We start from the raw sequence: 26,736 nt of genomic DNA, 5'->3' as shown, positions 1-26,736 counted from the left end.
TCCATAGACAAACAGTGGCAGTAGAATGGCCTTACTGAAGAGCCAAGTGGCTTTCAACGTGGCACCGTCATAGGATGCCACCTTTCCAACAAGTCAGTTTGTGAAATTTCTGCCCTACTAGAGCTGCCCCAGTCAACTCTAAGTGGTTGTTATTGTGAAGTGGAAACGTTGCAAAGTGGTGGGCAACATCAGCTTACAGAACAGGACTGCTGAGTACTGAAGCTCGTAGCACGTAAAAATTGTCTGTCCTCAGTTGCAACACTCACTACTGAGTTCCAAACTGCCTCTGGAAGCAACGTCAGCACAATAACAGTTTGTCGGGAGCTCCATGAAATTGGTTTCCATGGCTAAGCAGCCTCACAAGCCTAAGATCGTCATGCGCAATGCCAAGCGTCGGCTGGAGTGGTGTAAAGCTCGCCGCCATTGGACTCTAGAGCTGTGGAAACGCGTTCTCTGTGGCGGCGCACAATTGGCCCAGGGTCGTCCGGGTCAGACCGGCAGGGATATCCTTGTCTCATCGCGCACTAGCGACTCCGGTGGCGGGCTGGGTGCAGTGCACGCTGACCAGGTCGCCAGGTGTACGGTGTTTCCTCCGACACATTGGTGCGGCTGGCTTCCGGGTTGGATGTGCATTGTGTCAAGAAGCAGTGCGGCTTGGTTGGGTTGTGTTTCGGAGGATGCATGGCTCTCGACCTTCGCCTCTCCCGAGTCCGTACGGGAGTTGCAGCGATGAGACAAGACTGTAACTACTACCAATTGGATCCCACGAAATTAGGGAGAAAAAAAAAATGGGGTAAAACAAAATTTAATAAAAAAGGAAAAAACAAAAGATTCTCAAGATCTTGCAAACTAATGAGATGCTATTGAGCCCACACCACTACACTGTCTAAGCCAAGGACTACATGCTTTCTGGTAAGTTTTGATTACAATACTGGGTGGGGTGAATATATTTTATGACATACATGATTTTTTGTTAACTAGTAAATAGTAGCCTACAGCAAAGTGTGTTTAATTATTTCTAACTTGTTAACAATTTCTGCTAGTAGGTTTTTGCTACCATGTGGGTTTAGCTTGCTTGAGCCTGCTAACTGAGGAGTGTTAATTAATCTGTTTCCATACATGTTTCATTTTAAAACATTTGTCTTATAAAGGAGTTGTTTAATCTAACCGCTTAACTATTTATCTGTAAAAAAACATTTACTCATTGTTTTTTAATCTTTACAGGAAAATGCCACAGGCACTATCTGATGTGTGGAGACATTTCACTGCAGCTAATGTAGAAGGAAAAGCTGTGTACATTTGCAAATACTGTGCCAAATCATATGTGAAGAATGCAACAAAGATGCAGAATCATCTGGCCAAGTTCATAAAGTTCCCTCTGCGCTCACAACAAGCAACCTCTGACAAAAGTCCCTCTACTTCTATTCATGATGAATCAGACACCTTATCGATAGCCAAATCATATGTGAAGATTCATAAGATTTTTGGACTCAATGGAGGAACGTTGTCAGAGAAATGCTGATGAATGTCTTGGTCGAGCTGTGTATGCAACTGGTTCACCTCTGATGCTCACAGGCAATGTGCATTGGAAGTAGAGGTCGACTGATTAATCGGCATGGCTGATTAATTAGGGCCAATTTCAAGTTTTCATAACAATCGGTAATCTGCATTTTTGAACGGCGATTATGGCCAATTACATTGCAATCCACGAGGAGACTGTGTGGCAGGCTAACCACCTGTTACACGAGTGCAGCAAGGAGCCAAGATAAGTTGCTAGCTAGCATTAAACTTATCTTATAAAAAACAATCAATCTTAACATAATCACTAGTTAACAACACATGGTTGATGATATTACTAGTTTAACTAGCTTGTCCTGCATTGCATATAATCAATGCGGTGCCTGTTAATTTATTATTGAATCACAGCCTACTTCGCCAAACGGGTGATGATTTAACAAAAGCGCATTCGCGAAAAAAGCACAATTGTTGCACCAATGTACCTAACCATAAACATCAATGCCTTTCTTAAAATCAATACACAAGTATATTTTTTTTAAACCTGCATATTTAGTTAAAAGAAATTCATGTTAGCAGGCAATATTAACTAGGGAAATTGTGTCACTTCTCTTGCGTTCTAAGCAAGCAGAGTCAGGGTATATACAGCAGTTTGGGCTGTCTGGCTCGTCTTCCTAACAAAGACCTTCATTAATTTTCCAGAATTTTACATAATTATGACAAAACATTGAAGTTTGTGCAATGTAACAGCAATATTTAGACTTAGGGTTGCCACCCGTTCGATAAAATACGGAACAGTTCACTGAAAGAATAAACATTTTGTTTTTGAAATTATAGTTTTTGGATTTGACTATAATAATGACCAAAGGCTTGTATTTCTGTATATTTATTATATTAAGTCTATGATTTGATATTTGATAGAGCAGTCTGACTGAGCGGTGGTAGTCAGCAGCAGCCTCGTAAGCATTCATTCAAACAGCACTTTACTGCATTTGCCAGGAGCTCTTTGCAATGCTTGAGCGCTGTTTATGACTTCAAGCCTATCAACTCCCGAGATTAGACTGGCAATACTATAGTGCCTATAAGAACATCCAATAGTCAAAGGTATATCAAATACAAATGGTATAGAGAGAAATAGTCCTATAATAAACTACAACCTAAAACTTCTTAACTGGGAATATTGAAGACTCATGTTAAAAGGAACCACCAGAATGAAATCTGGTGTTCTCATGTTCTGAGCAAGGAACTTAAACGTTAGCTTTTTTACATGCACATATTGCACTTTTACTTTCTTCTCTAACACTGTGTTTTTGCATTATTTAAACCAAATTGAACATGTTTCATTATTTATTTGAGACTAAATTGATGTTATTTATGTATTATATTAAGTTAAAATATAAGTGTACATTCGGTATTGTTGTAATGGTCATTATTACAAATATTTATATATAAAAATCGGCCGATTAATCAGTATCGACTTTTTTTTGGTCCTCCAATAATCGGTATCGGCGTTGAAAAATCATCATCGGTCAACTTCTAATTGGAAGAGATTTCTGAATGTTCTTTGCCCAGCATACACCCCTCCAACCAGACATGCTTTATCTACTCATTTGCTGGATGCAGAGTTCAACAGAGTTCAAGTGAAGGTCAAGCAAATCATAGAGAAAGCAGACTGTATTGCAATCATCTCTGATGGGTGGTCGAATATTCGTGGGCAAGGAATAATGAACTACATCATCTCCACCCCTCAACCAGTATTCTATAAGAGCACAGACACAAGGGACAACAGACACACCGGTCTCTACATTGCAGATGAGCTGAAGGCAGTTATCAATGACCTTGGATCACAGGAGGAATTTCCACTGGTTAGAGACAATGCTGCGAACATGAAGGCTGCTTGGTCTAAAGTGGAGGAGTCCTACCCTCACATCACACCCATTGGTTGTGCTGCTCATGCATTCCATTTGCTCCTCGGGGACATTATGGCACTGAAATACTCTACAAGAGAGCCAAGGAAATGGTTAGGTATGTGAAGGGTCTTCAAGTTATAGCAGTACCTCACCAAGCAAAGTGAGAAGAATAAGAGCACCACATTGAAGCTGCTCAGCAACACCTGTTGGGGTGGTGTTGTCATCATGTTTGACAATCTCCTGGAGGGGAAGGAGTCTCTCCAAGAAATGGCCATATCACAGTCTTCCGATATGGACAGCTTCAACAAGAGGGTCCTCCTGGATGATGTATTTTGGGAGAGAGTGGTGAGCAGCCTGAAACTCCTGAAACCTATAGCAGTAGCCATTGCACGGATTGAGGGAGACAATGCCATCCTGTCTGATGTTCAGACTGCTTGCAGATGTCAGAGAAGAAATCCTTACTGCCCTGCCCACCTCACTGTTGCTCCAAGCAGAGGAAACTGCAGTTCTGAAATGCATCATAAAGCATGAAGACTTCTGCCTGAAGCTCATACATGCCGCAGCGTACATGTTGGACCCCAAGTATGCTGGCAAGAGCAGCCTGTCTGGTGCAGAGATCAACAAGGCCTATGGTGTCATCACTACCGTGTCTCACCACCTTGGCCTGGATGAGGGCAAGGTTCTTGGCAGTCTGGCAAAGTACACTTCCAATTAAGGGCTTTGGGATGGAGATGCAATATGGCAGTCGTGCCAACATATCTCATCAGCCACCTGGCGGAAGGGACTTTGTGGATCTGAGGCTCTTTCCCCTGTTGCCTCCATCATCCTCCAAATCCCACCAACATCAGCCGCCTCAGAGCGCAACTGGTCCTTGTTTGGGAACACACACACCAAAGCACACAACAGGCTGACCAATACAAGAGTTGAAAAATTGGTGGCCATCAAATGCTTTTTGAGCCTGACAACCAGCCATCCTCAACAAGGTTGGAAAGTGACAGTGAAGATGAGGCCTCAGAGTCTGATGTTCAATAGGTGGACATTGAGGAGGTCCACGGAGAAGACATGGAAGCCTGAGAGGAAGACAACCAAAGCTTTAGCTTCTAGACTATAATTTTACAGATGTATGTTGAAAATGTTTTTGGGAGATGCGATGGATCATTGGGGATCATTCAACATTCCCTTTTGTTGTTCAGTGAAATCATCCCATGTGAAGAGTCAACTCTAATTAAAGTTCAATTCGTAACAAAATCGTTTTAAAAATTTCTATTGGAAGGATTTAATCATTTTTAATTATGTCTACTTATGGATGTTGATGTTTCTGTCTCCATATGTTATGGTAAATATATCCAATGCAAAAAACATTACATTTAAATAGTATTAATATTAATCTGTATGGGCCCCCACTGCACAAAGCGAGGCCCATACAGAAATGGTTTGTCAAATTCGGTGTGGAAGACCTTGACTGGCCTGAACAGAGCCCTGACCTAAACCCCATCGAACACCTTTGGGAAAAATTGGAACGCCGACTGCGAGCCAGGCCTCATCGCCCAACATTAGTGCCCGATCTCACTAATGCTCATGTGCCTGAATGGAAGCAAGTCCCTGCAGAAATGTTCCAACATCTAGTGGAAAGCCTTCCCAGAAGTGTGGAGGCTGTTATAGTAGCAAAGGTGTGACCAACTCCATATTAATGCCCATGATTTGGGAATGAGATGTTCGACGAGCTGGTGTCCACATGTAGTGTACCTGAAATTCAATAAAGTGGAATTGAACGATTGAACACTAACAAGACATAAGCATAGGAATATATTGTAACCTCATCTTTCTTCACAGACCATATGACCTAACAAACCATCAAAGTTGACCCAATTTCTGAGTCTCTCCTCTACTGCCTGTCAGTTCAGACCTGTGCTTTGATGATCATCAACAAAAGGTTTTGGACCAACATGGTTTACGAGCTGAGAGATTCAGACATGCAGGCCTCCTCCACTGGTCAGATGTCTCTGGATACTCTCCTCTGACCACCTTTCTCACTGAAGCCCATCTGATGGTGCGACCATGCAGCGCTGCACTGATCTACTGCTCTGGTCTGGAGATCTTAAAGCTTTGCTGATAAAGACTATGCATGTCCCAATTTTGGAGGACGGCACGATTATTCTTTATGACAAAATATCTCATTAGTCGCATGGCCATTTAACCCTTAATGGCATGGTCATTAAATCTATAGTAAACAGGGTTGTGTGTGTACATGCGTGTGTGTTGGTGTGCATGTACGTGAATACACGCCTGCATCTGCGATCCAAACTTTTTGCATTGATGTCTAACACAACCTCATGTGTATATGGCTGATTTCAAATAAACCTCGACACAATTTCTTCCCTCACCATTAACTCTGTTCTAGATAATTCCACGAAAGACCACTCTACTCAGTAAGGAATAAAACGATCTTTAAATGAGTTTCCGTCTGTCACGCCCTGACCTTAGAGATCCTTTTAATTCTCTATTTTGGTGAGGTCAGGGTGTGACTAGGGTGGGCAATCTAGTTTTCCTATTTCTTTGTTTGGCCTGGTATGTTTCCCAATCAGAGGCAGCTGTCTATCGTTGTCTCTGATTGGAGATCATACTTAGGCAGCCTTTTCCCACCTTAGTTTGTGGGATCTTGATTTTGTATAGCTGCTGTGTAGCCTGCAGAACTTTACATTCGTTTTGTATTTTGTTGTTTTTCGGTGTTCATTTTAATAAAAGTAAGATGTTCGCCTACCACGCTGCCCCTTGGTCCAATTCTAACGAACGTGACACCGTCATAATACACATGATTAAAAAAAGAGGCCCGTTGCCAAGCAACTGCAAAATGTAATAAACAAGAGTTTCCAGCGCCTTCTTAAAATCCTGTGTTGATAAGGATAAGCAGTAGGGCATAGAACATTTTTTAAAGGCCCAATTCATGAGACCAGGGAGCTATCATTGAAGTCAGCTAAATAAAAAATGACAACAATAATGAAAGCCACCATCCCTGAGAACTGGCTTGTCTATACAGCGGATGTGTTGAAGCCTTTTGATCAGCTGTGCTCTCACACACACTGCCGCCTCAGTCTTGCAAATCAGAAAGACAGGGTCCTCTTTAACAGTGCTCTGAATGGCACTGGCCACGTGACCCTGCCGCTCATTCAGAGCCCTCTAGAGGAACCCTGTGGGGGGTCGTCTTAACCCCTTAATTAAATAGCATGGCGGGAGCTGTAATCCTGTCAGGCCGAGCTCTGGTTGCACAGAGAGGAAGCTGGGGAATGAGGATGCTAATTTAGTAACTCACATCTCTATACATCACAGGGCCAGAAACACAGCCAATTCAATGGGCCATGAAAACACAATCCCAATCCTGCCACGGCTTAGTTTTTTTTGGCTGAGGCCCCCCCACCCCCTCATTGGACAACATCACCCCCAGTGTTACTGGCTGCAGGCGCCTGAATAGGGCCCTTTGTGAGGTCGACAAAATCCAAATACTGTACCACACTGATTAAATAGGCTTTGAAAAATGGAGAGTCAAAGCACAAGTCAATAGTCAATGCAGAGCACAATACCGCCCGGGGGGATCCTGCGTGCGCTGGGGAGTAACCTACTTCTGACACGCTGCATCAAAGTCAGTGGGGGCAAGTCAGTGGGGGCAGAGGGTAGAGCAGGGAACGGCTGCCCAGTGAGCCGCTCAGTCCAAACTAGGGTTGGGCGGTACCCACATTTTCATACCGTTGAGGTATACCATATTACAGGAAGTTCACACAAGGGGTGCTATTTCAACAACAAAAAATACACACCATTTAGGGAGCAGGGATCTTGACACAGGCGGGGATTGAATGTCTCTATTGTAACCAATAAACTTGATCTTGACATCTAGCCACTTAGCAAGCAAGTTAGGAAACCAAATGCAAAGCTGGAGCCCTGAGCTTGGTATGATTTATTTCACACATCTTAGACTTCTTATAGTTATACTTAACTTATAGTTAGTTATAAGCAGTGGCTTAGCCCCAAACAACAGTATTGAAAATGATACTGTCGGTATTTCAAAATACCCCGGTATACGGTGTAAATATAAGCCTAGTTCTAAAACACACTAGGGGAGGAGGAGTGATGACTTCTCAGCCACATGGACGGCTAACTAGAGGAATTCCCAGAGACTAATGTGGATGATGACTTTAGAAAGAAGTCTCACTGTGGTTAGTGTGGTGAGACTGTTCAGTACTATGCAGGCAGGAAGACAGTGAAGCAGAATGACAGTGTGTGTGAGAGAGAGAGAGATGGAGCTGCTGTAGTACTTTCTCATCGTTTCATGTTCATGTGTGTGCATTTATTTTGTCAGCTCTCAGCCCCTTACAGACAGTACCGGTATCACGGCAATCTACTGAAATAAACTCTCTCTACAGGAGAGCACATACATGGTATATAATCTAGGGAGAGGGAAGAGCAGCAGTAGGTACTGTAGCTCGGCCTTATTTTCAAGCGCTTTAATGGATATTTTGTTCTCTATGGAGCTTTGTGTCATTGCTGTACATTTCCATTGGGCCTTTCCTATTCCTGTGAGTCTCTGCATGGCCTGGTTAAAGCAGAAGACTTTCAAGATCACAACAGCTGTTTCCTGCATGTATGACTCACATGGCTTTTTACAGCTCAACATCCTCAATAGTCTAGTGACATCAGACATGTCCACTGTTTACGTGACCATTCAAAGACAGAACAAAGCACTGTTGTGTTCACACCAACCATAGGTAGAGAGATAGGGAGATATGTCTCAGTTCAGGCACATAGATGGTAAGTAGTCTAGGAAGAGAGGGAGATCTGTGGCAAATAACAGCCAAGCAAAATGGTGGAGGATGCAGCATCTTCTGTCTGACTGGATGGCTGTCTGTCTATCTATCTGGCTGGCTGTATTTCTGGCTGGCTGTCAGTAGCCTACGACTGAAGCATTTGATCTCCAAGGATAAAGAACCCAGCTGTGGAGAATTTAGCAAATACACACCAGCCATCCAGCAAGAATACAAATTATACCCCTTCTACCGAAGCAGGGGAGAGAACAAAAGCAGGAGGCGTGCTGCTCAGTGAAAACACAGGGAGAGAGTGTGCAGAGAGGCGTGTTGTGTCTGGTTCAGCAGTGTGCAGAGAGGTGGTGGTGCTGACGCTCTTCCATCTTATAACCTGTTTATCCAGGTGAAACAAACCCTGTTGGGGTGTGAATTGGGGGGCTGCTGGAGATTTTAATCCTATCTGGATTAAGATAAAGAAACTGTTGTCGTTCAACAGATTTCTTATCTATCTTATCTTCCTCGAAACTGTGTTAAGTGGCCATGTCGGGTTGGGAGTGGGCCGCGCTTGGTCAGTGCTTTTGTCCTGACGAAGGTGTTGAGAGAGGGGCTCAGGAACACAGGTAGGGTGGTTTCCTTACAAATGCTGCATGGCTTCAGGTGGAATTCACGTGTGTATGTCACACATGCTCAATAATCTCATTGATCTTAGCTTCATGGACTGAGGTGATTGCATTTGAACACTGAAATGGGAGATATTAATACTAACAATATCACTTCCAGAATGAGGGGGATGTAGTATGGCCTTGATACATAAATCTAGCTTCAATGCTTCCAGCTCGGAATTGGCCACAAATTGACCTTGAGGTCAACCGTTACAGACACTATGAACATGCAGCCAGTCACCTTATTCCAAATGTTGACCTAAACCATTGTAATTTATTATGCATGTACAACCAGATTTTTTTTTTACCACTGTGATGAGAAGAGGGAAATGACAGTTTTCTGTCCAGTCTGTGCTCCACCCAAACAGGTCGCTGAAGGGTGGTCTAATTGGCTGGGCAGTAGTGACTGAGGGGCAGAACAGAGACACCACGCCATCTGTGCCTCCAACTAGCCGTTAGATTATCCAGCCGGGCTTCCTGGACAACTGACGTCTGCCTGCCTCCCTGTCAACAGCTTGCAGAGAGAGCTATTACAAAATAACATACTACTACATACAGCTGCTTAAATCATTTGGAGACCCAATCTGTGTACAGTATGTGATGAATCACACACATACATTATTCAACAAGGGATGCTTCAAATGGTAGTCAGGCAAACTCAGAATTTGGACAACAAGCTCTACAACTTATTTATGTTAATTTCATGCAGTACATGATGCATCCTCTACTAGAAAGATGTGCAAAGCTAAAAGTCTTCCCAGCCCTGTGATAGAAGGATGATTGCTGTATGCCTTGTAGAAGTGTATTTTTAAATGGATAGTTTTAATCTTCTCTCGATAATGGCTGCTCATGGAAAAGACTGAGCCCCCCTTTACGAGGCTATATTGATCACAGGCAGGTCAATATCAAGTATGCCTACCATTACGCCCACAATAACAGCACTCTGCAGCAGTTTCAACACAGACACAGGCAGTGAGAGGGTTGGCTTGTTTGGCAAAGCCATTAGCTTTGCAAACTTCTGGGCGGTTAATAATGCTCCCTGCTCCGCATGTGTTCCGAATTCAGCATCATTGCAGACAACATTACATTTGGTAGCTATGACCTGCTATGACCTGGAACCAAATCAACCAGTAACCTTGTTAACATTAACTACATCTACGCTCACAACAACTCTATGGTACAACTAAATGGACCAGTGGAGGCCCTGCAGTTTGATATGGGCCAATCAAATAAATCACAGAACATGCGGGACTAAAATAAATTCATCCAGCAAAAGGTAAATGTTTACCAGTAAAAGATGATATTTAAAAGAGCCAATGTAAGATGAAACTGTTGTAACTAAACATGTAGCCGTCATAAACTGAGACAAAGACCTGATTCACAACAGCTTCTGACAACGTGCCCTCTGTGTGAGAGTCTTGCTGGGCAGACTAGTGCCAACAGCTGTCCAAAAATGTACTACACACACACACACACACACACACACAAAGCTAGGATGAAGTGACTGGCCTGCCCCAACATCCTGCCGACCAACAAGCACAGCTGAACTACAGTTAATTAAAAATGAAAACGGTTCTTGAGCTGAGAATCAACAATTCCAAATATGAGGCTTTGACTTGTTATATTGGCAATTGTAAACTAGCCCTACTAGTATGACGACTGGGGTAATGGAAACGAATACAGCACCAAATTTGCTGAAACAGAACTGAGTAGGGTTTGCAAGGTCATTGGCAACCCAGTAAGACTAGAGAGCCTAGGACAGTGTTGCCAAGGCAGCATGAGGCCAGATAGTAGTTGGCCTACCTGACAACTGTGAGATAATTGGCACAGTAGAGCTTAGACCTGTTAATAGAATGCATGATAAGTAACAAGCTTACAGTGAGCAAGGAGAGTGCTCGACAATAACACAAAGGAAATTCATGTGGCGTTTGCCTTCTGGTTTTGAAGTCAAAGGGTGATAATGTCCATAATAATAAATGTCAGATGAGGCACTGGTTAATTGGATTAGGGGTGTCATTGTTATTCTACTCGTACAGGATTAATAAACCAAAATTGACACTGTATCATGCACACCTAGCCCAGACAAAAGCATGGGTGGAAACCGCCTTCTTATTTATCGTGCGTGTCTGTGATCATGGCAGATATTGACGGATTCCTCATTTTGAATCCTCCTCAAGGGGTCGGCTGGGTGATTGCGGCAGAATTGCCGCCCTCCGTACAATTCTAGCAAGCAAGAAGAGCACGCGCCAGGGAGTCTTCCAGTAGGCTGCAGATGACACTTCACGTTCTGACATTTTTTTTGTGACTGACTGCTCGAGTGGAAGATAAACTGCTGCCGACTTGAGCCATCGATACAGAACTCGAGGTGGTGGAACTGACTGCATAAAAATACCTACAATTCACACCGATTTCATTCTGATTACACCTCATCCTTGCATCGTTGGCTGACATATTTCACTAATGAAATGCGTCATTCTAAGGAATTAATAAAAACATTGTTTGAATTTAAATCCTGAATTTCTATCAATAATAATTTGTGTGCATGGGTGTTTGCGTCGACTGTAACCTACAGTGCAGTGCGAACGTTGACCAATGGATCAGAGAAGCATGCGTGGCCATTCATTAATTGATTCATGTGAAGAGAGTACCCATAAAAGACAAATACGCTACTACTTACATCTCAAGCATGATCTCGTTTAAATAAATGCCATCCACTAATTCAATGTATTCCGATAGTTTGGTGCCATCGTTTCCAGATGAATGCCCAGCCGCCTTAACCTGAAAAATAGGACAATACGCCAAATCTGTCAGCAAAACCAAATCACTTTTTAACTTAGCATTTATTTTGGATATCCAGCTTAATTAGGAGACTCAAATTCCCTGAGAATAGTTCATTAGGGTGCCTTACCCAGGCGACCAAAGGCGTGAGCAGAAATTGCTCCAGCAACGGCGTAAAAACCTCGCTTTCCATTTCCTTGTGGTGGACAGCGACAATTCCAGAGAATATGAATTAAATTGTATTTCTCCTTGTCGGGGATTTTCTCAACGTCTCCTTTCACCCCTCTGAACACGACCTTAATTTAGACGCCGTTCATTGCTTGATTTAATTAAACATACACTCATTTCGCCGATGAAGAACAAATGTCCATAGACGTCTGGTTTTGCTGAAAAATGTAATTAATCCACAATTCTCGGACCAGCAGCTACCTTAGATTGTCTTGCTACTTACATACTAAAGGACAAGGAATCCATCAAAAACATTAAACCATTGAATCCCATCTAGTCTGTGCCTGTAAAGGCAGCTGACTTATCTACGGCTAAATAAGGTGCTAAACTAAGACATTAGACCTGTACTGGTAGGCTAATAATATAGAAAATGGTCCATGAAACAAAAATCTAACGTTGAATGATGACGAAGCACAGAGCTATAAACATGAACTGCTTTCCTCCAATGGACGTCGAGTTAGAATATTCTGTAAAAAAAAAATATTATATATATATGCTTCTCCCATCACGTTCCTTTAAGTCTTGAAGGTTGCATTTTTCCCCGCATAAAGCCAACGATTGTTCCAATTGTATATATGGCAGAGATGTCCTTCTCCTATCACTTAGTCACTTGGCTGGAAAAGGGGAATAACGGCTGTATAACCTACTACTGGGTGATTTGAGTCTACTGATGGAGCTCTGCTCTAGACGAAGTATCGCCCCCCTCGACTCCGTTTCCATTCCAGCCTCCTCGTTCACCCGTAGAGGACGTGTCTTCTTCCGCCAAAATCAAATGCGCTCAAGAAAATAGGGCGCAAGCACATTGTCAGATAGAACAATGAGCTAGTTAGTTCTTTGACGTTGTCATGGACATTTCCCCATCCACATGAAATGCACTATGTTGTATGTAGACATAGAGACTAGATTATCAGGGCATAACCTCAAATGTATTATGTTAGGTTGATTCACATTTTATGTGTCAGCTTTGTCAGTGATTATAGGTAAAGTGAAGCTGTCACAAGGCCTATGCATTGTGTGCAGCCTATGTAGGTTATGGGTTGTACTCATATAATAAATGATCTCAAACAAGACTAGAAAAATAATTAGTGTGAACACATAAAGACCAATAAGAATGTCCAGACAAGGAATGAAAGTAAAAAGAAATAACTGCCAAGCAGTGACTGATTATTCATTGAACTGACAATGGTTGAAGGCATTTCAGTGACACCTTGTGGATATCATACAAAATGTGCACAATAAGGAGTATGAATCTAAGGTTTGTTCCCATACATAACCTGCAACATGTAAGACTACATGCAATTCCCCGCTGCAACTTCAAAAACAAAATCTAGGGACAGCACAGCAGCACACCATATGCAACTTCATGAACAAATTCAATCTCTCCTTATCCCAGTCTACTGTCCCCACTTGCTTCAATATGTCCACCATTGTTCCTGTACCCAAGAAAGCAAAGGTAACTGAACTAAATGACTACTACCCGTAGCACTCACTTCTGTCATCATGAAGTGCTTTGAGAGGCTAGTTAAGGATCATATCACTTCTACCTTACCTGACACCCTAGACCCAATTCAATTTGTTTACCGCCCCAATAGATCCATAGACGATGCAATCGCCATTGCACTGCTCTATCCCATCTGGACAAGAGGAATACCTATGTAAGAATGCTGTTCATTGACTATAGGTCAGCTTTCAACGCCATAGTACCTTCCAAGCTCATCATTAAGCTCGGGGCCCTGGGTCTGAATCCCGCCCTGTGCAACTGGGTCCTGGACTTCTTGACGGGCCGCCACCCAGGTGGTGAAGGTGGGAAACAACAACTCCAATTCGCTGATCCTCAACAGAGGGGCCCCACAAGGATGCATGCTCAGCCCCCTGCTGTACTCCCTGTTCACCCATGACTGCGTGGCCATGCACGCCTCCAACTCAATCATCAAGTTTACAGACGACACAACAGTAGTAGGCCTGATTACCAACAATGACGAGACAGCCTACAGGGAGGAGGTGAGGCCCCTGGTGGAGTGGTGCCAGGAAAATAACCTCTCTCTTAACGTCAACAAAACAAAGGAGATGATCGTGGACTTCAGTAAAGAGCTGCAAAATCTGGATCCCTACAAATCAGCCGGGCTAGACAATCTGGACCCTCTTTTTCTAACATTATCAGCCGAAATTGTTGCAACCCCTATTCCTAGCCTGTTTAACCTCTCTTTCGTATTGTCTGAGATCCCCAAAGATTGGAAAGCTGCTGCGGTCATCCCTCTCTTCAAAGGGGGAGACACTCTCGACCCAAACTGTTATAGACCTATATCCATCCTGCCCTGCCTTTCTAAAATCTTTGAAAGCCAAGATAACAAACAGATCACCGACCTTTTCGAATCCCACCGTACCTTCTCCACTACGCAATCTGGTTTCCGAGCTGGTCATGTGTGCACCTCAACCACGCTCAAGGTCCTAAACGATATCATAACCGCCATCGATAAAAGACAGTACTGTGCAGCCGTCTTCATCGACCTGGCCAAGGCTTTCGACTCTGTCAACCACCGCATTCTTATCGGCAGACTCAATAGCCTTGGTTTCTCAAATGACTGCCTCGCCTGTTTCACCAAGTACTTCTCAGAGTTCAGTGTGTCAAATCGGAGGGCCTGTTGTCCAGACCTCTGGAAGTCTCTATGGGGGTGCCACAGGGTTAAATTCTCGGGCCGACTCTTTTCTATGTATACATCAATGATGACGCTCTGCTGCTGGTGATTCTCTGATCCACGTCTACGCAGACCGCAGAGGACACCATTCTGTATACATCTGGCCTTTCTTTGTACACTGTGTTAACAAACTTCCAAACGAGCTTCAATGCCATACATCACTCCTTCCGTGGCCTCCAACTGCTTTTAAATGCTAGTAAAACTAAATACATACTCTTCAACCGATTGCTGCCCGCACCCGCCCGCCCGACTAGCATCACTATGAACGGTTCTGACTTAGAATATGTGGACAACTACAAATACCTAGGTGTCTGGTTAGACTGTAAACTCTCCTTCCAGATTCACATTAAGCATCTCCAATCCAAAATTAAATCTAGAATCAGCTTCCTATTTCGCAACAAAGCATCCTTCCCTCATGCTGCCAAACATACCATCGTAAAACTGACTATCCTACTGATCCTTGACTTCGGCAATGTCATTTAAAAAATAGCCTCCAACACTCTACTCAGCAAACTGGATGCTGTCTATCACAGTGCCATCCCTTCTGTCACCAAAGCCCCATATACTACCCACCACTACGACCTGTATGCTCATGTTGGCTGACCCTCACTATATATTCGTCGCCAAACCCACTGGCTCCAGGTCACCTATAAGTCTTTGCTAGGTAAAGCCCCACCTTATCTCAGCTAACTGGTCACCATAGCAACACTGACCCGTATCATGCGCTCCAGCAGGTATATTTCACTGGTCATCCCCAAAGTCAACACTTCCTTTGGCCACCTTTCCTTCCAGTTTTATGCTGCCAATGACTGGAACGAATTGCAAAAATCACTGAAGCTGGAGTCTTATATCTCCCTCACTAACTTTAAGCATCAGCTGTCAGAGCAGCTTACCAATTACTGTACCTGTACACAGACCATCTTTAAATAGCACACCTAACTACCTAATCCCCATATTGTTATTTAGCCTCTTGCTCTTTTGCACCCCAGTATCTCTACTTTACTATCATCATCTGCACATCTATCACTCCAGTGTTGATGCTAAATTGTAATTATTTCGCCTCTTTGGCCTATTTATTGCCTTACCTCCCTAATCTTCTACATTTGTACACACTGTACATAGATTTTTCTAAATTGTTATTGACTGTACGTTTGTTTATGTGTAACTCTGTGTTGTTGTTCTTGTCGCACTGCTTTGCTATATCTTGGCCGGGTCACAGTTGTAAATGAGTACTTATTCTCAACTGGACTACCTGGTTAAATAAAGGTGAAATAAAAAAATATATAAAAATAGGGAGCACGCCCCCTATCCACATCGAAGGGACCGCAGTGGAGAAGGTGAAAGGCTTCAAGTTCCTCAGCGTACATATCACTGACAATCTGAAATGGTCCACCCACACAGACAGTGTGGAGAAGAAAGCACAACAGCGCCTCTTCAACCTCAGGAGGCTGAGGAAATTCAGCTTGGCCCCTAAGACCCTCACAAACTTTTACAGATGTATAATTGAGAGAATCCTGTCGGGCTGTATCACCGCCTGGTATGGCAACTGCACCCCCGTAACCGCAGGGAATCTAGAGGGTGGTGCGGTCTGCCCAAAGCATCACCGGGGGTACACAGCCTGCCCTCCAGGATACCTACAGCACCCGATGTCACAGGAAGGCCAATAAGATCATCAAGGACATCAACCACCCGAGCCACAAGCCTGTTCACCCCGCTATCATCCAGAGGTGAGGTCAGTACAGGTGCATCAAAGCTTGGACCGAGAGACTGAAAAACAGCTTCTATCTCAAGGCCATCAGACTGTTAAATAGCCATCATTAGCCGGTTACCACCCAGGTACTCAACCCTGCACTTTAGAGGCCACTGCATACTGCTTCACTCATTTCATATGTAGATACTGTATTCTATTCTGCTGTATTTTAGTCAATGGCACTCCGACATTGCTCGTCCTAACATTTATATATTTCTTAATTACATTATTTTACTTTTAGATTTGTGTGTATTGTTGTGAATTATTAGATACTACTACACTGTTTGAGCTAGGAACAGAAGCATTTCGCTACACCCGAAATATGTGTATGTGACCAGTAAAATTAGATTTGATTTCATTTGAACTCTACCCATCAACTAGCCAGCAGATTCCAACCTTACCACAACACTTGTTTACACTGAGCTGAACTTGGGTCGGAATGCAATCATGGTTAGATTAAGACACTGTGAGATATCGGTCAGAGCTGGTGTGAGATATCTCGCACTGGCTCCGCAGTGTCTTATAGCTGATTTATGGTTGATCCGGCAATGCTTGATCTGGCAATGCGGTCCGGAGGGTGTGACACAATTGCGGAGCCTCTGGTGGCTTGCGGTGGCCAAATAAAGCCCCGCACGGCGATGCCGAACATCTCCCAAATTTTGTAACAATGCGGAGGGCTCCGTATAACTTCCTTCACAACAGCTCTACTCAACAACTCTGCTCCGTGAAGCGCAAGATGTATGAATGCCCTGACTTCTGCAGAGGCCGTATTGCCTTAAATACTGTACGGCCAATGCAGAAACCGGATTGACCATTCAGAGTCTTTTAATCTAACCATGACTGTGTTCTGACCACAGTGCAGCTCAGTGTAAACAAGCGTAACGGTAGGATTGGAATCTGCTGGCTACCGATCAACCATCATGACCAATTGACCAGATCTCAGTTGCACTTGGGGGAAACTACCATACCTACAGTGTGCCTGAGATAGACATGGTCTGCCTTGAAACAATGAATAAAACTAATAGCAACACAGTCAAAATAGAACAGCTACATTCTAATCAGATAGTCTTTAATTATATATACTATATATGTCATTGGCCAAAAACATAGAATACAGTTTTCTTCCATTTGTGCCTTGCCAGTGCACATATAATTTATTCTCAAACACACGCAACCCTTTAATTAACCTATTTGGAATGCACTGATTTGTAGGTGCTGGAAATTAATATTGAATTTTTATTTACACTGTTATCAACCTGTAATTACAAACCTAATAGTATGAACTGTGTCTGCAGTTAGGAGGCATACTTTGAGTCCAGCCCAAAGTCATTAGCCTCAAGAGATAAGCCTCAATCAACCTAACTGATTAATTAGTCTGTCTGAATAAATCAAGAGAGTGCAATGCCACCAAAAAGGCAATTTAAACACAATCATTGACATGGAAATGGTTACGTCTGATGGCTTAGCTAAAATCAATGTATAGAAAGAAGCACACCACTTTCCCGGAAATAATTACTTGAGGTAATTCATCAGTCTGCTGAGATAACAAAGGAGAGCTTCTGAACTCATTTGAATAACTGTCACGGTGGCTTCCTGTGAACACTATCTCGTTCCCCTGGATGTAGGCCTATGTTTATGCTTAAAAAGAGGACGTTGGGTAGATATTCCATGTGTTCTCTGGTTTGGGCAGAACTTTGAACTAAGACGGATGTTGTCATACCATTTTTGTAGGAGGGGATTCAGATTCAAATATGCAGCAGGCCAACCCACAGGCCAGACTGAACACATAGATTCTGAAACACTTACAGCTAATTCATACTCATTAAGTACTCATGACTCATGTAATACACATCTACCACAATCTGAATACAATTAGGTTTTATGTGGAATCAGTCATGAAGGTTCTTAGTGGAGCTCCATCTTTGTGTTTTTTAAAGGGAGAGCAGAGTGTGTTTAGCGTAGACCTTAGTTTTGAAAATGGGATTGTTCTCATCTCTTTTATTCATCCATTATTCATCATGTTTATGTGGTGTGTCACAGAGCAGACTAATTCATTATTGGTGTTGCAGCGGTGTTGGTGCAGTCATAGAGCGACAGCAGCCTTCCTTATGCAGCTTAAACACATGGAGGGAAAACAACTCAACAAATTCTTTCAACTTGGTTGGCAACTTTCTTAAAAACGCAGGCCGCCCCTTTGGCTATGAAAACTTAAACTCTCCAATGTCAGTGTGCTCAAACAGAGCTGCAGCAGAGGTGAATGGAAAAAATCCACATTCGATATCTTGTTAATTTAGCCTAAAGCAAAGATTCCACTGACCAAGCAATGCCGCAATACCAAAACGCCACGTTTTCTCTGAACACCATGGGCCATTCAACAGCAGAGAGGTAAAGGCATTTATCCCGGACTCCCTGACCTTGTGTCTCCCTTACTGAAACTAGAAGCCTCTCCCTCTCTTTTTCTCAGTTTTTTTCTTTTATTCAGTTTTTTTTCTCTCCCTCTCTCTCTTTTTCTCCAGAAGGAATGACTGTTGTTTCCTGTTAGTTATTTATGCTTCACCACAAACCTTTTAGACTCTTTAGCCAATATGGGAATGTGTACTGAAATACATCACTATTGTCACGCCCTGACCTTAGAGATCCTTTTTATGTCTCTCTTTTGGTTTGGTCAGGGCGTGAGTTGGGGTGGGCATTCTATGTCTGATGTTCTATGTTTTCTTTTCTGTGTGTTTGGCCGGGTGTGGTTCTCAATCAGAGGCAGCTGTCTATCGTTGTCTCTGATTGAGAACCATACTTAGGTATCCTTTTTCCACCTGTGTGTTGTGGGTAGTTGTTTTCTGTTTTGTGTTTACAGGACTTCTGTTTCGTTCACTCTCTTTGTTGTTTTTTGTTGTTTCAGTGTTCAGTTTATTTATTATATTAAAATGAACACTTACCTGCGTTTTGGTCTCCTCCCTTAGACAAACGTTACAACTATAAATGTCAAATGATTGACATATGCTTTTGGAATGACTGGCCTAGTTAGAACTTCCTGTGGGGCTGATATAGGAAATCAAACCTAATGCATCAAATCCCTCTTCTGGTGATATAAAGCCCCTGTGGCAAAGGTCAGCCTGATTTCAACAAAAATACCAATACATTCCCTGCTGCTTTCCAACAAGACTACAGTATCAACAGCTCAATGTCAAAATAAATATGTCATGTTAGAGTTTCCTAAGAACGTCCAATGATACCTACTGCTCTGGTACACTGCCATGCACTTCAAGCCTCAGTAATCAAAATGACTGACTGTGCCCAGGAGCTAATGTCTTTTTGACAGGTGAGAAATGAGCAGGACCAAGGATAATCACCACCACACATTGTCTGGTAAACTGGGGCAGGGATGAAATTATGTAGAAAATGAAATCTAATTCCATTATCGCTCAGCAAAATTGATATTGTACCCTTTGAATCTCAAGCTATTGTAGACAGGCTATGTCCAATGTAAAAGCATTTTTATACGTCATATTGTATTCTATCACCTCACTCTTTCTAAATATTTGTGCCTCAGACTTCCTGTTGTAAACATATTTGCACAGTATTTTCACAGCATGGTCTAATGTGTAATCCCTAAAACGCAGTAATGATTTCCTGTCAAACCCCCTTAAACCCAAATGTTCACTCCACTGGTGAAAATTTCATTGGAGTTACCAAAAATGAATCACTGTGGTATTATACAGCCTTTCGTCAGTGCCTAGCTCCACCACAGTATTAGCACTAGCAATGGGTTCTCTCTCTTTAACCACCGGAGTCCTGGAGTGACCTACCCCCATGCAGATTTGGGGGAGTAGTCTAGGCTACAGTAGAGCATTCTACACTACACAAATGCTTTCCCAATGATTGAGCATGCCTTTCCCAGCACAACTACGATTTGATTTCAGATATGAGGACAGACTTTCCAGTCCCTATAGACTGTGCATTGTGAGTTGTGATCCAAAAGGTCACAGTAAAGAAGGTTCAATATCAAATAGATGTTAAATAGATTACCGGTCAATTATTAAAATTTTTATTTACTTATATTCTGGTCAAAGCACACACATAACTTAGAATTGCATTTCCAAGACTATCTGCTTTAAGAAACAAACCATGAAACAAGTATTATCTAAGTTCAATCTGACGGCAACATTCAGTGATTGGTCCATAAGACACTAATGGTCCTTGCCTCTGGATACTGTAATGACAGGAGATCTCAACCTGTCCAAATCCATGGCAACTGGATAAACCTAATAGAATCTCTGGGGGGAAAAAACTGCACTAATCTGTTGCCATACCAACCACAGCCTGCCACCCAATCCTCAGCATGGCTGCACACTAATCTCCTTTTTATTATACGCAGGATGCCCTCCTGAGTTACAGCAAGGGGATCTTCTTGACACGAGGCATAGCGTGTTAAAGTGTGAAATTTGAACCCCCCCCCCAAAAAAATAAAACAAACTACACCAAAATGTCCAGTAGCAAGCAGTAATAGCCTAGATAGAAGATATCCATATCTACTGAATTAGTCCCCCAAAGAAGTGAATAATTAAATTGTGTATAGTATATCAATAATTGTATATTTTTTCATCAATTATATTTTTTTCAACAATTATTAATTCTACCGATGTATACGTACTTTAAATTTCTAAAGTGAAAGAAACATCTGGGGCCTGTAGTTTTTCCTGATCTGGTAACCAAACCAGCTAAAAATCTGGACCTTATACGTTATTAATCTGTTGTAAAAAGGTTTAATATGGGCTATAATGGGATCAGAATTTTTCTTTTTAGGTCACATGGTTTTAAAATACTCCTGGATGAAACCCCTGTCAAACTGCAACAACCTTGTACTTGTTCATATGAATTATATGTTAAAGAAGAACTATACACAGACACAGAGAAATAAATACTCACAGGGCTGAGCTTGCTTCATGCAGGTTTGCATTGTGTAGGCTTGCCCTATGCAACTGTAGGCCGAATAAACAATTTACTCACAGTCTATGTCAGCTATTGTGTTTATTGACTAATTCCAGTTAATAATTTTGGATTAAAAAAGTCTAGCCTTGTCAACCCAAATTTGAATATAAACAACATTTGATCCCATTCACATTTTATCACAAACAAATAGGCTATAAACACACAACATTACCGGTTAATTTACCCTGGCCAGAGGGACAGGGCGCATAGTAGGTTTGACTATGCAGTTGCTGTTGTTAGTAGCCTACAGTCGATCAGGCAGAAAAATAGTCTTATTTCCATACAGACGTTCCCATTAGGTCCCTTAAAGGTTTTGCCGCAACGTTATTCCACTGACGTTCTGAGAACGTTGCGTGATGGTCCCAAGGGAACGTTTTCTGGGGGATCTTTGTCAAGTTCCCTGTAAGTTCCCTGGACGTCACTGAGAACCATGTCAGGACCTTTTTAGGAGGTTTTCTAGATTTTAACTTTACTAGTCCTTAGAACATTGCATGAGGGTCGCAAGGGAGCATTCTGTGGGGGACCTTTTTAATAAGTTCCCGGTTTGTCCCGTTTTTAGGACATTCTTGGAATGTTGTGTCATGGTCCCATGGAGGTTTTGTCTAGTTTCCAGTTTGTCCTGGGATGTCCCTGAGGATGTTTTTAGGACATTCTTAGGACCGTGTGTCATGGTCCCCTGAAGGTCCCCTGAACAATCTAGGGACGTTGTGTCATGGTCTCCTGGAGGTTTTTTCTAGTTCCCGGATTGTCCTGGGGATGTCCCCGAGGAAGTTTTTAGAACGTGTCATGGTCCCAAGGAGGATCAAATAAAATAAAATAGTATTTGTCACATGCGGGTAGAAGCTGCTAAGGATCCTTTTGGTCCTAGACTTGCTGCTCCAGCACCACTGCCGTGCGGTAGCAGAGGGTTCAGTCTATGACTTGGGTGCCTGGAGTCTTTGACAATTTTTTGGACCTTCCTCTGACACCACCTAGTAAATAGGTCCTGGATGTCAGGAAGTTTGGCCCCAGTGATGTACTGGGCCGTACGCACTACCCTCTGTAGCGCCTTACGTTCAGTAGTCATACCAAGTTGTGATGCAACCGGTTAGGATGCTCTCGATGGTGCAGCTGTAGAACCTTTTGAGGATCTGGGGACCCATGTCAAATCGTTTCAGTCTCCTGAGGGGGAAAGGTGTTTTCGTGCCCTTTTCACAACTCTCTTGGTGTGTTTGGACCATGAAAACTCTAAACTCTCGGCCCGTTCCACTTCAGCCCCATCGATGTTAATGGGGCCTGTTCAGCCCTCGTTTTCCTAAAGTCTACGATCAGCTCCTTAGTCTTGCCCAAGTTGAGGGAGAGGTTGTTGTCCTGGCGCCACACTGCCAGGTCTCTGACCTCCTCCTTATAGGCTGTCTCATCGTTGTCGGTGATCAGGCCTACCCCTTTTGTGTCGTCAGCAAACTTAATGATGGTGTTGGATTAGTGTTTGGCAACGCAGTCGTGGGTGAACAGGGAGTACAGGAGAGGACTAAGCACGCACCCTTGAGGAGCCCCAGTGTTGAGGATCAGCATGGCAGATGTGTTGTTGTCTACCCTTACCACCTGGGGGCGGCCCGACAGGAAGTACAGGATCCAGTTGCAGAGGGAGGTGTTTAGTCTCTAGGTCCTTAGCTTAGTCTTGAGCTTTGTGGGTACTATGGTTCTGAACTCTAAGCTGTAATGAATGAATAGCATTATCACATAGGAAGTTAAAGCTTGGTCGCACATGGGTCTTCCAAATGGACAATGACCTCAAGCATACTTCCAAAGTTGTGGCAAAATGGCTTAAGGACAACAAAGTCAAGGTATTGGAGTGGCCATCACAAAGCCCTGACCTCAATCCTATAGAAAATTTGTGGGCAGAACTGAAAAAGCGTGTGGGAGCAAGGAGGCCTACAAACCTGACTCAGTTACACCAGCTCTGTCAGGAGGAATGGGCCAAAATGAACTTATTTTGTGAAGCTTGTGGAAGGCTACACGAAATGTTTGACCCAAGTTAAACAATTTAAAAGCAATGCTACCAAATACTAATTGAGTGTATGTAAACTTCTGACCCACTGGAAATGTGATGAAAGAAATAAAAGCTGAAATAAATCATTCTCTCTACTATTATTCTGACATTTCACATTCTTAAAATAAAGTGGTGATCCTAACTGACCTAAGACAGGGAATTTTTACTATGATTAATTGTCAGGAATTGTGAAAAACTGAGTTTAAATGTATTTGGCTAAGGTGTATGTAAACTTCCGACTTCAACTGTATGTACGTACGGTCACTGTGGGGACGACGTCGTTAATGCACTTATTGATGAAGGCGGTGACTGAGGATTGAATCCCGGAACATATTCCAGTCTGTGCTAGCAAAACAGTCCTGTAGCGTAGCATCCGTGTCATCTGACCACTTCCGTATTGAGCGAGTCACTGGTACTTCCTGCTTTAGTTTTTGCTTGTAAACAGGAATTACGAGGATAGAGTTATGGTCAGATTTGCCAAATGGAGGGTGAGGGAGCATTGTTTTGTCTAGTTCCCTGTTTGTCCTGGGAATGTCTCAGCGGATGTTTTTAGGACGTTCTTGGGACATTGTGTCATGGTCCCCTGAATGTTCTTGAGATGTTGTGTCATGGTCCCCTGGAGTCTTTTGTCACGCAGGAAGTGTGGAATGGCGTGAACCAAGAGGTTGTGAGTTCAAATCCCAGGTGAGGACATGTTAAATAATAATTACTGAATGAATAAAACATACAATGTAATCATGTATATCAAAGTGTGTCAAATATGTAAGTTAAAAACACTGTATTAACAGCACTGTGGATGTCACTAGTATTGCCAAAAGACAAAGAGCTTTGACTGGATAACTTGTTCACCAATCAGGGACTTGATGCCAAGGGGTGATGTGTAATGAAACTGTGACGCTTCTTTGAGACCATAAGGTGACGTCCCCGGGACAAACCGGGAACTGGACAAAAGACTCCTGGGGACCATGACACAACGTCCCAAGAACGTTCAGGGGACCATCATACCGGAGGAAAGTGTAGAGCGTGCCTTCAGCTTTGTGTGTTGTACTCGGGCCCACGCCACCTGTGATTTCTTTGAATCGGATTGGTCAAGACATGCGCAGAGCCTGCAGCAGCACTCCGATGTGAATAACAGAGAAATTGTTTGCGAGTTGACAAATCATGGGACAAATAACTTTTTTAAAGATGCACTTTGCATCAATGCATTATATAAAACAAAATCAAAAGTGGTGTGGCGGTGTCACATTTGCTGGGGCAAATGCTGCCTCACCACATATTTTCTGGCAGCCCTGCCATAGTTAATACTTGGTGGAAGCCACAGGAGGTTGGTGGCACCTTAATTGGGGAGAACGGGCTTGTGTTAATGACTGGAGCGGAATATGTGGAATTGTATCAAATACATCAAATACATGATTTCGAGGTGTTTGATGCCATTATATTTGCTCCATTCCGGCCATTATTATGAACCGTTCTGCCCTAAGCAGCCTCCTGTGGTGGAAGCACCATTGTCAGTCATTACAGGTGTGAATCATTTCGAATAAGATGATTATTGTGGTTGCAGCATCATGTTATGGGTATGATTGTTACCGGCAGGGGCTGGGGAGTTTGTCAGGATCAAAATAAATATGAAAGGAGAAACAGGTAAAAAGTTAGAGGAAAACCTGCCACAATCTTCTGAAAACCTAACTCTGTGATAGCTTTATTTTTCAGCAGAACAACTACACAAATTATAATGCCTCTTTCCAAGAGGTGTTGAGTGTTCCTGAATGGTCTAGTAGTCACAGTCCTGACCTAAATCTTCTTGAAAATCAGTGACAAGCATTGAATATTGTCGTCCATCAATGATCCCCAACCAAATTTTGACCCCAAAATACCATGGATATGTTTCCCTAAGAGTTGTGCAAAGTTAGTAGAATCTTATTCAAAATGATTCACAACTGTAATGGCCACCATGAAGGTCATTATCATATAATTTGTTTATTTATATAAAATTTTTATTGATATCAGAAATGTTAATTATTGATGGAGCCTCACCACCATTCACCACTGAAAGTAAATAAATAATAATTAATAATGATCTGTTGAATACTGCAAAACAGTGGTTGTCTAATTTTATTTTACATCCAGGGAATTAAAATAGGTTTTCAAAGTGCAATAAAAAAACAGACAATTCACTCTACATAACCTTAGAACAAAATAGTGTATGGCCTAAATGCCTGGGTTGTATAACTGACTAATAACTGACTATAAAGCAGGTAAATATACAGTGTAAGGGACAACCATTATTTCATGATGAAGAAGCTAATAGTACTGTGTTGACCAAAAAAACATATTCTTATCTTACAAGTCCTTCAACATATACTCACATTGTGATTTAGGCTATTACAGTACAATTACAGCATGGCTGGTGTAACAGTATAACTTTAAACCGTCCCCTCGCCCCGACCCGGGCGCGAACCAGGGACCCTCTGCACACATCAACAACTGACACCCACGATGCGTCGTTACCCATCGCTCCACAAAAGCCGCGGCCCTTGCAGGGCAAGGGGCAACCCTACTTAAAGTCTCAGAGCAAGTGACGTAACTGATTGAAATGCTACTAGCGCGTGCCCACTAACTAGCTAGCCATTTCACATCCGTTACACTCACCCCCCTTTCAACCTCCTCCTTTTCCGCAGCAACCAGTGATCCGGGTCAACAGTATCAATGTAACAGTATAACTTTAAACCGTCCCCTCGCCCCGACCCGGGCGCGAACCAGGGACCCTCTGCACACATCAACAACTGACACCCACGATGCGTCGTTACCCATCGCTCCACAAAAGCCGCGGCCCTTGCAGAGCAAGGGGCCACCCTACTTAAAGTCTCAGAGCAAGTGACGTAACTGATTGAAATGCTACTAGCGCGGACCCGCTAACTACCTAGCCATTTCCCATCCGTTACACTGGCAAGCCTGACATTGTACAACCACAGACTTCTAGTTTATCATACCTCATTATCCCTGTGTGCTTCCCAATAATATATAATTTATTATGCAGTGTGCACTCGTTTACTACTTCCCAAAAATGTAAAAGCATTGGATTGGTGGAGGCATGGGCTAGTGGGAGTTTCTACAATATTTCTTGTACGAGTCATTTCCTTTCAAACCGGTGAAGGGAGTGCACACTGGGAGGAAGAAGAGGGACATGGGATATGACCAGGTGGGTATCATGTTAATTGTGAGAACATGCGCCCTCTTGTGTTCACACTTTTAAACAGCACGAGATGGTTTATCATAATGTAGGCTATGTACCACTCAACAATCCACATTAAAGGGCACTATCTATCAATAGCTAGGTTTCCATCCAATTTGTGACAGATTTTCATGTGAATACGCTAAAATAATAT

The 26,736-nt window shown here is 42.9% G+C and overlaps 1 protein-coding gene across 5 annotated transcripts in view; it reads right to left on the bottom strand.

Moving 5' to 3' along the window:
* Positions 1 to 12,655, bottom strand: part of LOC129836453 (girdin-like) — a 95,734-nt gene extending 83,079 nt beyond the window's left edge. For 2 of the 5 annotated variants that reach the window (XM_055902638.1, XM_055902640.1), the window contains exons 1-2: positions 11,789 to 12,653; positions 11,558 to 11,658 (exon numbers count right to left, since the gene is read on the bottom strand). In XM_055902638.1, the coding sequence (XP_055758613.1) occupies positions 11,558 to 11,658; positions 11,789 to 11,851 (164 nt within the window). In that variant the 5' untranslated portion in view covers positions 11,852 to 12,653. Of the gene's footprint in view, positions 1 to 11,557; positions 11,659 to 11,788 lie in introns of all 5 variants that reach the window. The other 3 variants (XM_055902639.1, XM_055902641.1, XM_055902637.1) reach the window with 2 other exon arrangements.
* Positions 12,656 to 26,736: the final 14,081 nt, after the last annotated feature.

This window comes from Salvelinus fontinalis, chromosome 37 (genome assembly GCF_029448725.1).
Source record: "Salvelinus fontinalis isolate EN_2023a chromosome 37, ASM2944872v1, whole genome shotgun sequence".
NCBI lineage: Eukaryota > Metazoa > Chordata > Actinopteri > Salmoniformes > Salmonidae > Salvelinus > Salvelinus fontinalis.
This window is presented reverse-complemented; position numbering and strand designations above follow the sequence as displayed.